The 14,190-nt window shown below is 49.5% G+C and overlaps 1 protein-coding gene across 1 annotated transcript; it reads right to left on the reverse strand.

Annotated features, from left to right (window-relative positions):
- Window positions 1-505: 505 nt before the first annotated feature.
- Window positions 506-10,691, reverse strand: LOC105697220 (paired box pox-neuro protein). Its single transcript, XM_012420349.1, has 5 exons — window positions 10,679-10,691; window positions 7,768-7,988; window positions 1,776-2,022; window positions 1,088-1,256; window positions 506-1,019 (listed from the first exon to the last, which is right to left on the reverse strand). The coding sequence occupies exons 1-5, from the start codon at window positions 10,689-10,691 to the stop codon at window positions 506-508; spliced, it is 1,164 nt and encodes a 387-aa protein (XP_012275772.1).
- Window positions 10,692-14,190: the final 3,499 nt, after the last annotated feature.

The following is a 14,190-nucleotide window of genomic DNA, read 5'->3' on the forward strand; positions in this document are numbered from 1 at the left end:
TGACTGTGTCAGTCATGATTTAAGAGTCACGCATCTTGCGTGACTGATTTCACAGTGCACTATCGATGCAACTCATTAACTGCGAGGTCTAGCGCGGGTGCAAACCGAGGGCGCGCTGAAAAGAGGAATTTACGAACGCGGAAGAATACGCCGGAGATATTACATAATTCAAGACCCGACATGGAACCCTTCCTGAACTAGTCAGCGAAATACTGGGAAAATTTGAGAAATTTCTCGCAACCACCCAGCGACCTATACATAGAGAACGTCCAAATGGCCATCCGCAGGATCTGCGGATTTTTGGAGAACGACGCTCGGCACTTGAAATAATACATGAAAGAAAGAAAGAAAGAAGATGGTCGTAAGCGAGTTTCAGTGAGAACGTGTGAACATTCCCTGTTAGGTGCTACGCCTGTACGCTAGGACTAATCTACACGAAACATTTTTACATATGGCGTCTTAATGCGACTCGTGGGGAGATTTCGATCCGGCAATCGGGACCTCTTCAAATGCCCTTAGTGAGGATGATTCCGCAAGGCTGGACCACCCCGGTGTTGGTCAGCCTTGGCCTCTTGGTGGTGGCCTTGCTCTCGTCCTTCTTAAGGAGCTCCTCGATGGAGTAAGGATTTCTTTTCCTCGGAGGCTGAGCAGGCTCGTTTTCTGACGCGGATTCATTAGGGGCGTTGCGTTCTTTCCCCGCTTCCAGAATTCTCCTCCTGTCGAGATCACGGCCGGCCCCGTCGACGGGTGGACTTTGGCGGGAATTTTCGAAATTCCCCCCAGAATTCGGGGTCCCGTGCCTGACGAAGGCGCTCCGGTCGCTGCCGATCTTTTGGCCGAGTTCAAGAATGATCGGGGAATTTTGGTAGGACTTGAAATTGTCCTGGGACTCGGTGTTCTCCTCGAGGTCGCTCTTATCCAAGGAATCGTCGCTTCCAGCCATGGAACTCGAACTGGACTTCAGGTCCACCTGACTCTGTCCATTCTGCTGCTCCGAGAGACGCTCGGGGTCCAACGAGCTGAAAGTACGACATTTGAATACCAAATCTTGAATTTCACATCTACTATCTAAATCCAAAGAACCTACTTGAAGGACTGCATCCCGTTATGCAGATGCAAAGTCGTGGCTTGATACAAGGAGGAGTAAAAGCTAGAGTTCCAAGATGGCGGCCCGCCGCTTCCGGAAGTGGTCGAGATGTGCAGAGGCCCCAGACTTCCGGAATAGAACAGCTGATAGTCCGTCCTCATCAGAGCTTCTGAAGTAAGATCGATAAGCGAATTTTAAAAAATCGACCAACAACGACGGTACAAAAATGTCTAATCGCTGAATCATGCAGCGCACATTAGGCGCATTTGGGTTCCTCGTCCGAGTACCGTCTCAATTTTCGGGGGAACGTTGAAGCCCGATGTTATCGTTAATGAGACCCACTTGGCGAGCTCAATGATCCAAATTGGCCGGATCACGGCAGGAAGTACGTAAAAGTCTCGGATTCTGGTGGATCTCGCGTGCCGCCAAATCTTACATCACTGACGAGTTAATTTCGCGAGGAACTTTTATCCGTGCGGGGAAAAACGGGCCGAACGGTGGAACCAGGGCCGATTTTGCATTAGGTTGCAGGTGTATAGGGATCATTAGCCGTTAATGGCGCCCTCGAGGCGCATCCGGGGACGCCATTACGACGTCGTTACGACGGCCAAGACCGGCAAAAATCTGGTGCTCCGTTTTTTACCGATCGTCCCAGAAGCAGGACCCGATACGCCCAGCAAACTCTCACCTCTGGCGCTCAAATTCCCAGGGATCTGCGATTGATAGCTGCTGGAGGATCCGCTATCCATCGCGGGATGTTCCGTGTGCAAACCTCCACCTCTTAGAATCCTATTCACCGATGACACCGAAGGCAGGTTCTGAGGGTCGCAGGCGCCCTGACTAGCGAGCTGCTTGCGAATCTCCCAGGCGAACATCGTGGGTTGTTCCTGTTTCATGCGCAGGATTTTCTTGACGACGGTGGGCGTCGCCACTTGCTGCAACGGTAAGGCACCCTGCCGTTAGGTAACGAGTTAAGAAATTGGCGACATAAACATATCTAGAAATTTAGCAAGGAGAACGTAGCGATATTTCGTCGCGAAGTCGGCCGAGCGAAAATAAAATGGCGGAAACGACAAAAAGGGCCCTGCAGGGGGAGTCGCAGGGATTCCGGGGAGTTTCGGAAGCGGTCCCACGACAGCGGTTCCGATGTCGTTAATCATCGCCCCTGGTCCGAAGGAGCGAGCATTAGGGCGAGTTTGGGGCAGGCTCGCACGACAAAGTACACATGCTGTCCACAGGTGAAGTGGCCCCGATCAGATAGGTGCGCTCGGGTACACTTTGCCCGCGCTCGCCGGGCCCTGGGCGCCATCTGCGGGTCCACTCGGACAGTGGCGCTCAAATCAGCGGGCCTCATTTGAATTGCTAATCCCCATGCTAATGTCCGGATAATCTTATGCTAACACGATGGAAATGTTATTCCTCGGGACAGATCTCGAGATGCGAAGATCCCTGCCCGGCACGTGATTGCCACCGCGTGATTTCTTCGCGGATGTCAACCGGAACGGATTCCCATTCCGAGGCCCTTAAGCGAAATAATGGCCCCCGTTAACTTCGTGGCTCTTCGATAACTGCGCGCCAACAATTTCTTACTTTGCACCCCATACGCCTGGGATTCAATTTCTCTGATTTTACTCAAAGTGTAGAGACGTAAACTTTAATGCCCGTTGCTCGACCGGAACACAACGGCAATTGTTCATTCGAGCAGTTGCAAGAGACGCACCGATCATCGGGTAATTTCTATTTAATTATTTCGGCTCGCCTCCTCAGCAATCATTAGCCGGTCTGCGGCGCGTCACGCACCGCCGGTTTTATCGCATAAATCCAGGGATTTTATTGCTCCATATTCCGAGCGGAATAAAACGACCCTTGAGGATGCAGCCCTTATTTCCTCCCGAGGAGAAGCAATAGGCGCGAAGAAACTCGTAATTATTAGTTACTGCCATCAATAACGCCCGTTAACGACCCCGTCGTAAACGTTTAATCGGGGATACCTCCTCGAGAAAGAATATCAAGCCAAGGGCGATAAAAGCGCCTATCGGCGAACCGTCTGAGGGTAGGTTGGCCTAAAATAAGTATGCCTAACAAAACCGCAATTAATATTAATTTTAATATCGAGTCAAGTAAGTACATGTCACGCTCTTCCATCTTATATCTAAGGTTCCTTGTGGGTAATATGCGTGACACTCGTCCGACCGGTCGATCGATGGTTAGTGTTATCGATACTCGATAAATTGATCGCTTCCCCGTAAGGGAGTGCCACTGGCCGGTCAGTGTTTAACGCGAGGCGCTTAGGGGTGGCTGCTAATAGTTCGAGGGTGTCAGGAGTTGCGTGCGCTCGGGAGCATCTCAGATTCTAATCTGACACTTCCGTCGTGGCGACAATTACGCCGGCGGTGGCCATCGCAGCGCGCACGTGTGTGCGTGTGTCCTAATGCCGGCATTAACGGACCCTCCAGTGCCAAGGGAGCGCGCGCGACATACGCAGTGCTCGGCGCGCGGCGCGCGACTGTGTGCGGACGCGCGCTGCGCCGCTTATATACCCCCGCGCCGCCGCGCTTCGGAAATTGGCCGCGCGACGAAACATCTGGTGCTAAACGTTAGATAACCCGCGCTGCCGAACAGGTTGACCAACTGCGCCGATTATCTGACCGGTGTCATCGGTGGCGTGGCCGCCGGTGATAACGCTCGCCCTCGAGGAGGGCTGTCATTAAAAACGCTTCTTTCCTTCCGCGCGCGCCCAATTCGTGCCGGTTCTCACGCGTTAGGCTTAACCTCGGGGGATGTCATTGAAAACCGTATTTTATTCGATGTCGGTTAATAAAAAGAAAAAATATCTATATATATAAGTTAATATATAAAAACTCCGGTAGACATCGAGAAGAAGGCTCGAGGTATTCACTTTTACGACGGAACTCCACCGATGGAAATGGTCGTGGCCCTCGTTTCCGCCATTTCCGTTTGCCTTTCCCTGTTTGCACTTCGTTCGGCGCCGTGAACGACGCCTCGCTGAATCATTCATTGATAAATAAATACCTCCCGACGGGCGTTAGATCGCTTCGTGCCTCGCGAGATCCTAATTGCCAGATAAAGCGAGACGCGCGCACGAGGGCTCGATCTTGAAAACACACCTCGATAAATCATTTTTGAGGCAATAAATATTGTCAAATATTTTATATAGATATAATAAATTGGTAGGATCAGTTTCCAACGAGGTAACGTGGAAAACGTAACGAAAAGTGAAGTAAAGCCCGGAAGAAATTCCCTGACCACGCACCTCTTCCGCGAAGCGTCCGCTCGCGAATTGCGGCCATTTTTACGCGGGCCTCGTTCGGATGTCGCGGATTCCGGGAATATCGGAAACGCGAAGATCGTCCTGCGTTTTTTTTTTTTCCCTGAGCATTCCGTTTCCGTCGTTCGCGTCAGCCGTGCATATTTCATGAGACAATTTCCTCACGACCACAGCGCGTCGGGGCGCCATTTACCGGCGTCGAAGCCGCCCCGGACAGCCTTGGAAACCGTGGCATGGAAACGTCGCGACACGTGGAAACACGTGTAGAGATCGCCGATACATCGCTAATTCTCGAATTAATTTATCGGCCGTTCTGCGTTCCGGGCTTTCGTCCTGATGAATTGGGTTCCCTCGGCGCTTAAATCGCGAACTTTACGGCGCCTCGGCGCATAATTCACCCCGTCTCCACATTGCCTCGCAGAACTCGCGGATAGACACATCCCGCTCTAACCACCAAGACACACGTTTTCCAGATTTACCTAGGAATTTACTAGAAATACGCGAATTAATTTCCGCCTAACCGCGACTCCAGGAATTAAAGATAACCCACGATTCCATCGGCGAAGAAGTCGCGGATAAATTTTGAAAGATGCAAGTACCAAGCATCAGTCTAGGTCGGAAGACCACCGATGGATGTTAAAAAAAAAAATATATTATTGCCTGGCCAACGGCACTCTCGTCCTCGCAAGTACTTATAAACGTACGTGAACTTGTAGGATCTCAGGAGAAAAATATTGGCGATCGCTTATTGACGTTTAAACAGCGTTTGGAATTAATCGGAGAGTCGGGGGAGTCCCGACGCGGAGGTGCGGCGACCTCTTCTTTTCTGGCACTTAAATCGCGAAGATTACGGCGATTCGCCGCACAGAACGCAGGAGAAGTAGTGCCCGTGCGGTTAGGCATGCCACCTCGCATAAGAGCCATTATAAAACTCTTTTTTACGAGGCATTGGTAGGTTACCATCGGGATGTTATTCCGGACCGTATCTCTTAGCGCGTAAACGCGCTCCTAGGCTTCCGTAGATCCGCGAGGACCGACGGGCTATAAATTACGCACTTTACTGTCGCCGTGTAAATGCGCCTTCGAAACGGCCGGGCAGGAATTCCTGAAAAATCCGGCCGGGAAACGGGGAAACGGGGAAACGCGATTATGACCCCTGAACGATCATCCGAGGAGATCGTTCACGCCGGCGGGCGTTCATCTCGCCTTTCGCTCTCTTTCGAGCCCGCCGAAGCGATCGTAAAGGCGACCATCCACCGACCAGGAGGAAGAAAGTACTTTCTTTGAGGCCCGACGCCGCCTTTTCACGCGGAAGGTACGGAGGGATCCGTCCCAGAAGACGGACGACCCGAGATACCGATCAGCTGATCGCTATCAAGAGGGGATCGGAAATCGCTCTAATCACAGGGCGAAGACACCGACCGCGGTGTCTCGTCCTGTTTTGACAGCCTGTCGTCATCGTTAAATCCACCTTTCTACCAGGAAAAATAAAACCGATCCAAAAAAATGGACCCTCTATTTTTTTCCCCAATTAATCTGTGGTAAAAACGTCTTTAGAAATTAATTTGTAAATGATCGCTTTAATAACAGGACGAAGACACCAACCGCGGTGTCCTGTTCTGATTTGATAGCATGTCGTCGTAGTTAAATCCACCTTTTCTCTAGGAAAAATGAAAACGAGCCGTATTATGGATCCTTAACTTTTTCCACGATTCATATGGGATGAGAAACGTGTTTTGAAATTATTCAGTAGATAATAGGTGTATGGTAGGGATTGGAAATGCTTCATGGGGTACGCTTTGGTCGTAGATTCGACGAGGGTTGTGCGGATGTCTACATACAGGGGATTCCGTCATGGCGAGATTAAGCAGAGGCCGAGCCGAGGGCTCCCATTATTAAAATAAATTTATTAGGGCCAAGTGCAAAAAATCGCGGCTCGCAGCTCGGCCCAGGAATTCCCGAGGGCACAAGCGTATAATTATATTGTCATTAGTGGCATCACGCGGGAGATGTTACACGCGTGCGGTGTACTTAGGCCTTCGTGTACTCCATGCCCGGGCGCATACCGCGGCCGGGTTTACACTCGCAAAACCGATTAAAACCGCGGAGGAATAATGGTACCTTCGGTGGTCCCCCTCTCCACTCCTCGAGAAGGGAGTAACATACGACCTCGTAACACAATCCGACATGACTGTAACCGATTAAACACCGCGGACGTATTTTAACGCGGAAGATGCCGCCGGCCATTTTTCCGCCGACTCGAATTACTCGCGAGTAATTCACGTTATACAGCCCAGGCGGTTTTGATGCAACTATACCCTCCTCGAGAACTATTCCCTATTTTCTCTCCCCTCGACAATAAAATGGGAAATGGACAATTCCGTAGAAAGTTGTTTTTCAATTTCTTTTTCCTTGGATAAATTTATTGCCACGTCGAGGTGTTAATATTATTCAGAGGCAAGTGGCAACGAACGAGAAATCGGTCTGGTAATATTGCAGGGCCATCGATCTTCTCTGGCAGTTCGATCGATCGATCGATTTTAGCTGAACGAGCGCGTTAATTTGCGACCCGAGATTGTCCGCGGTTGGCGCTAAACCGACGCGTTATGGAGACGTGCGGCCCCATGAAATTATGCAAATACACGAGCTGCAAGGTGTTTGGATAATTGCACGCATGGTCGACATAATTGCGGCATGCCCTCACTTAAAATCGCATCAGAGGAGTGCCTACTTTGGGCAATTGGGTGGCACGACTCTTGCACCACTTCGGAGAGCTCTTCCTCCAACTTTCCCCCGCCATTTTGTAATGATGAGCCGCGCAAAAAGCGCATTTGTGCGAACTTTTTCAAGCTCGCTATTTCCCTTTTTTCTTGAGTCTCTTCCGATTGGACCTTTCGTTCTGCCTCCCTGTTTTTACATCACGGTGCGTTTCACTTCGTCCTCTATTTTTCAGTTTTTTTTTTTAACAACAAATATTACCCCCGACGATCGAGTCTCGAACTTTTCGCAGCAATTCGGCGCAGTCTTCTGCCGGAATTTTTTAGATTTTTTAGACCCGCTGCTGGGCCCCGAATTAAGTAATCTTTAGACAGGTGGTAAACCGTAGGTCAGTTGCATTCTAATGATACGTGACCAGGCTGGAATTATCTAGCCAATCGCCGTGATTTCCGAGATAATTCCAGGTTATCTTTAATTTGATTCCAGGTTGATTGTTGGTCGGGCATAAAAAATACCTCTAGAAGAGGTACTAACTATTTGTTGGTTTTGGTCATCTTTACGAACGCCATTACTCTCGCTCTAACAAGACATTAAACTCGGCGGTTTCGGTATTATCTTGTAGAATTATCCGGCAAATAATTACAGAATTATTTTTACTGAGCAGTAGTCTTACCTTCGTCTTGCTTCCTCCGATGCTGCCGGGTCGTATGCTTCCGGTCTCGTAGAAACGCGTGAGGATCTTCGAGACGCAGCCGTGCGACACCAAAAGTTGTCGGGAAATGTCGCACGGTCTCACGCCAACGAGGGCAAGTTGCACGATTCGCTGTCTCACGCAGTCCGGAAGTGGTCTTCCATTCACGAAATGGCCACCCAGCTGATTTACCCCAACTTGACCTGGAACAATTTATTTCCACTTTTGTTTCGTCTTTTCTGCCTTTTATTTTTCTCCACCGACGATTCAGGAAGTCGCGTCCTGGTGCTATTAGACCATGGCGAATCGTCCAGACGACGTGTATAAATTTTCGGCAGAAGAAATGAAAAATGACAGAAATAATGGAAAAAGGGGGGCCGACGGCTTCCTTCCCTCTCCTTCGAGGACAAAGTAGCTGCGCGCAGGAAACGGCAGGAAGAAATCCGCTAATAGCCCGAGGATGACATTAGGGGTTGGCAGGTGCTTTCACAGCGGTTTGCTCTGTAATGACATCGGCGAGCACCGAAAGATCCCAGCCTCGCGTGTCCCTCGATGGAGAGATGCGCAATTATTTCCCCCGGGTGTCTTCTTCGAGTTGGACACCCTAGGCGAAAATCGTTTCCTGCGAAAATCGACCCCCGGAACTCTTCGGCAAGCTTCCTTCTCAGCCGCCATTTTGGTCCACCTGCTGTTCCTCTAAAAGACATCGAAGGACTAAAACAACGCTCGGACGTCGCCAGTTTACCCAGGACTACCTCGATTTCTGAAATGAGTTACTGATACAGAAATTGGAAATAAATAAAACCGAATCTCGAGGGTCACCCCATCCTACTTCGACCCGCGGGCGCGACGCTTAACCTCCCATGCGAATGCAGTTCTGCACGGGGCCGAAGGAGCTCGATAATTGAGTTAATAACGTAATTATCGGGAGTCAGAGATGCAGTAATCAGCAAAGGACCCTGGTTTGCGTCCCTGCGGTCTTTTCAGCCCTTAAAGAGATTATACGTGAAGGCGCGTGGCTCGATTCGTATGGTAGGCGCGCCGCGGTTATGGCTTTTTTTCCAACCCGTTCACCGCATCCGTCTACCGATCTGTCGGATTGAGTCGTCCCGGTAATTACAGGACGCCCTCTTTTGTCCCGATGGATCGCTAAGGCGTCCCTTTAAGGCGCCGATCGCTTCCACCGGAGTTTGGACCTGTCACCGTGAACTTCTTCCTTTTTTATTAATCAAGCTCTGGGGATAATTATATAATTGCCCGGCGTCTCTCTGTTAGGACTCTTTAAATAATTCATAAATTCGCGGAAACGGTGGGCCCTGAAATTATTGACGCGGCCTCTGAAATGAACATATTTCCGTGGATGAATGCAATTGGCGTTGGCACTGCTAAGGGGTTCTTTTTCCGAAATAAATTTCGCTCGGAGGCCTCATTATGGGTGCACTTGGTCGATTCCGTGAGTAATTTCGGCGTTATTTCGACGAGGAAGGGTTGGCCACCCTCCGGCCTCAGGGCTGATATCCACATCCTCTCGAAATTACGTGGACGCGTAAGCAGTTAACGGCGGACAGTTGTACGAGCCGAAATATGGGCAGGGGTAAATTATTATTGCGGCAAAAACGGTGCAGAAGGTGGGCCGTATCTACATAAAATCTGCGATGGCACTCAACGTGGAATAATGAGAAATGTGCGACCATCAGCCCTCTCCTCCGCTTCCACACCAATCATCTCGTCGCCCTGTAATCTCTGCAGTCAGTTGGCCAGAAACTCGTTAATCTGCCATTTTACAGCTGTTCCAAATACTGCCAATTGGAGGCAAAGAAATGTACCGACGAAATGCAAAAGTTTCCATTCCCTTGAACTGCTGAACAAAATTGACCTTAAGAGACTCCAGTTATACAAATTATTATTTATGAAAATAAATTCATACCAAAACGATTATTTAACTACACAATGCGAGTGATGTGGCTTTCAGCGACCTTTTGGATAACGCGCCTCCAAGCATAGGAGGCCATGGTTGTCAGCTCATTAAACAGCCTAATGACTAAGGGGTCATCGAGTTTACTATCGGCCCGTCTACGGCCCCGACACCATATCTCCATTAAACTATAAACTATAAACAGCCTGGTATGCGATCGTAATAGCGATAATAATGGCAAGCTTAGAATTAGCGAACTAATACGCCGGACCCGATGGCCACCACGGCCACCATTTTTGTACCAAACGGTACCACGCACCTGCCTAACTCAATGGCTCCTTTACTCGTTCACGTATGCAATTTTGGAAATGCTTAATTTGTAAAATATCTCGGCAATTATTTCCTTCGTTATTTTCCTGAATTAAAAAAATTTCTTTCAAGGCGAGCGGAACAGATATCCTCGAAAAAAGGGGAGCCGTAACGGGGGGGCCATTAATCGCCGCCACCGTAGCCGTCTCTGCTCGATCCGGCACATAAATTAGTCCGTTAATTATCGTCAAAAACGCCACCTAAATCGTAATCTAACCGTTCCTCGTGTTTACAACGTGGCGACGAGCGTCACTACGTCCGAGGAAGGATTTCAATTTTACTGCCGGGTCGAGGCGTCCCTATGATCTCGCCGGCGGTAGCTGGTCTCACATACCTCCATCGAAAAGACCATAACCGATGAGGGAGTTTAGTGTCGGCATCCTAGATGGATCCTCAAGAAGCGATTTTTTTCGACCTGGTCTCACGCATGCTTCTTTCGAGCTTCCTCGTTTCCTCGCTCCTCTCGGAATTCCCCCCATCCGCGGATAAGTAAAATTTATATGATTTTAATTCAGCGACAAAAGGAATTAAAGAAAATGATAAATGACTTAATTATTCTGGATTCTTGTCGGTCTAAGGTTTGGAGTTTCTGCTTGAATTTTGACTCACCTGTATGAGGCATCCTGAGAGGGCGTCCGCGGCTTCCTGAAAGTAGAAAAAAAAATTCATATGAAATTTTATCGGGCATACTTTCGGGTAATTTCTAGCTGGTCTCGTTCCCCTCCACCGGGGTGGCCAAGAATCGCTGCGACCGACAAGGTAAAGCCAGGTCCTAATGAATTTAAATGTATTCAAAGGGCGCGCTTGACGCTTGACATGGCAACCCTTAAATATGCAACCAAACCGATAAGGCCGAAAGCGCGGCTAAATATTACGACACCGTACCGTGACTCTCATTCTCCGCATTATGGGGCGAAATGTTATACACGATAGTGTAAAAAAACCGGGGCCCATTATATTCATGACCGTCCTTCGTAATCGTCCCTCCTATGGCGAGAGATTTTATTAAGGGCCCCCGGATATATGTTTTCCCTGAAATTCGGTATTCGCATGCTCGCTTAATAATGCCTTAAGTGAATTCTCCAGCCCTTCCTTTCACCCCCGGGCTGTTTTATATATTATAAAAATTACAACCTACACATTTGAAGGCGCTCGAATAATTTCACGCACTTATGTCGGGTATCATTTTGAATGGGATTTTTCCTTGATACCGTTCCAGGGATAGATATCATTTATCCGATTACTTCGAAATCGAGTACCCACGGAAATTTGTACAGTCGAAGGCGCGAATCGACGCGTCCACCGGAGGAGGCGACGTTGGCGAAACCGCAGAAAAGTCAGGAGGAATGCGTGCCAAGCGTGGCGGGTGGCGTGTACTTTGTGATGCAAATTAATGCGCGATTACCGAAGCAACCCCACCGACGGTCTCACCCCCGGCGTCACCGGCGGCCATGCCTTCCGCGGCCGAGGTTACTTCGTGCACATTACACGCGTACCCCGCTCTAGGTACATAAGTACGGTCAACCCTAACTCGATGCTTAACCCCACATTAAGCCGGTTACACGGCTCGCGAGGCGCCCAATCTGATTTAATTATTACACGTTATACGCTTTCCATTGAAACCTGAAAACGCATCCAAAATAACCGCCCAAGTGCGCAGGATATTAAAATTCGGTAGTTAACGTTAAAATTAATATCCCTCCCCGTGATTTACGGATTAATACAAGGACTTAAGGATCTCTCCGGTAGAGTACCTTTCAACCCAGAGTCATTTCTTAGGCTCGGGAGTCAAAATTCGGGATCCCTCCCGAATTAACGAGATTCTAGACGCGCAACCCTGCACTTTTCATTCCGGGGGCCCGATTTTCGAAAGGTCTCTTTACCGGGTCGGTGCTTCCGGGCACGAGAGAGATCCCCTTCTCAAAACACCCCTCATCAATGCTGGCACGTACGGCGCCCAAGGCTGAGCCGCTTTCGACGGATATTAAATTACAAGATGCTCTCCCGAGGCGCGAGACTCGGACTTTCGCCTCAATGGGAATCGGCCGGTCGCATCGCGCTCTTCGTCGGTCGAGTTTTTTCCGAGGGCATCCTTGTTCCTGGCCGATACCGCCGGCTCTGGGCCCCTCTCCTGCCCAGAAGTCACCGAAGTAATGAGGATTGAGCGATTATTATAAATCAAACGGTGCCCGCGGTGAACGCGCCGCGCATTTCTCGCGTTCTTCAGGTTTTGCAGGTCTTTGCTCTGGCGAACACGTGTCCGGACCGAGACAGTTTCTAGCTCTCTTCCGCCGATTTCGAAAACTGACCTCGCCACAATGATCAGACCAATGACCCCGCCTGAATTTCCATTTCATAATAACATTTTTTTTTCAAGGCCGAATTCATGGACAGGGGCACAAAAATCATAATCGCGACTCAACTGACCATAATTCCACTGTCACCACTTTCCGCCCTTCCCGAAAGTCGCGATAAATATGTATAACCTCTAATTAGGATAGATCGGTGGAAGCAAGGAAGAATGTCGGGATATACGTTATCCTTGGTCTTTATCGTATGCTTTGATGGACTTTCTACGTTTTATAAAGGTTTCGATCGATTTGAAGGGCCGCATTGAGAACCACCGCGGCGAATCGGCGCTAAGGTCACGCTTTTACGTGTAAGCCCCGTAAGCGAAATCTAGTTTTTGTTTATTCATTAGGCGGCCGTACTTTAAGTGGTACGTAGGCCTCGCAAGGGTAGCCGTATCTCCGATACGCCACCAGCTATAAAAATCTGAATATATTAGACCTACATAAGCACGACATCTTGCACGGATCGCGAATCGCATTACCCCGATAATCTACCCTCGTTTTAGACCACTTTACCAGTTTACGCACGCCGCGGAAGTCCCTCAACCCTTCCATGAATTTATACCCCCTGGCGATTCTCGACCACCACCTTCCGACTCCCCGAAAAACAGCGACCTCGTCCTCGACCACGTCCGGGATTACAGCGAAGAATTGTTTAAATAATCCAGGAGACCCGTTCGACCCCGAAATATCAATCATATACCCTGGCGATAGGAGGATCTGACCCGTGACCCGATCGATCACTCCTTATCGCGGCGAGATATCCTCCAGATTTGCATAGCAGTGAGCGAAGCGCGCGCTTGTACGGACTGCCCAAGGGGAGGGAAAAGAAATGCCGGAGAGATCTCAGGATTCGTGGGGTTTTCGTTTCGCTGTCGAACGAGCGGCTAAGCTTTCAGGCGGTAATTAGAATAATTCGGGCCGCGGTGGTTCACGCCACCCCGGGAGATTTGCATTTTAAATGAAGCGATGGCGTGCCCGGCCGCCCCCCTGGAACTTTGGCTTTATAAGAACTTTAATATTTATCGCGCATATCCAGCGGAAAGTGTCCACGCCTTCTACTCAGACAGTCACGGTATCGACCCTGGACATGTGCCCTTAAGCATGCAGAGATTCGATCACGGGCATACCTGTGTACGTATGCACAGGTAGAGACAGCGTATGAAGGACTCTGCACGTAATTCGCATTCGTGCCGCAGGGTTGTACGTCGTGCGTTATGCGTCGTGGTATGCAGATGGTATTGCGGAAGAAAGTTGATCCAGTGATTGATTTTTAAGACATCTAGTTTCACTTCATTTCCATTTAACTATTCTCGAAATTATTTCGTCGCAAAGATTTTGCCCACACAGGTGCGTCGGCGCATCGAGTGCAGCAAAGTCGCGCGTGCTGTTATGCCTCCTGATATGCAAATATCGGAAACAAACTTGGTCCATTACTACACCCTATCACGCGAAGGAGCCCGGGTATATTTTATATTAAAAATGGGCTCGAGAGGGGACAACTTAAAATCGAAGTGGCGTAGAAGGTTCGATCAGAAGATGGCTCGATGGTTGATACTAGAGTGAAATCGAATTCTCCGATTTCCTCGAAACACCTCCTGCCGACAACTGAATCTAAATTACCGACGTTTACGCCCGTTTAAACGGAAACTCGCCCATGCGTGCCCGTACGAGTGTAATCGTACGTGCTACTCGTCATTTGCGTGCTGCCGAGCTGCACGTGCTGTTACGTGTCTCGGTATGGAGATGACTGCCCCGAAAAGAAGTGGG

This window comes from Orussus abietinus, unplaced genomic scaffold (assembly GCF_000612105.2).
Source record: "Orussus abietinus isolate OABI.00-Male unplaced genomic scaffold, Oabi_2.0 scaffold42, whole genome shotgun sequence".
NCBI classification, from domain to species: domain Eukaryota; kingdom Metazoa; phylum Arthropoda; class Insecta; order Hymenoptera; family Orussidae; genus Orussus; species Orussus abietinus.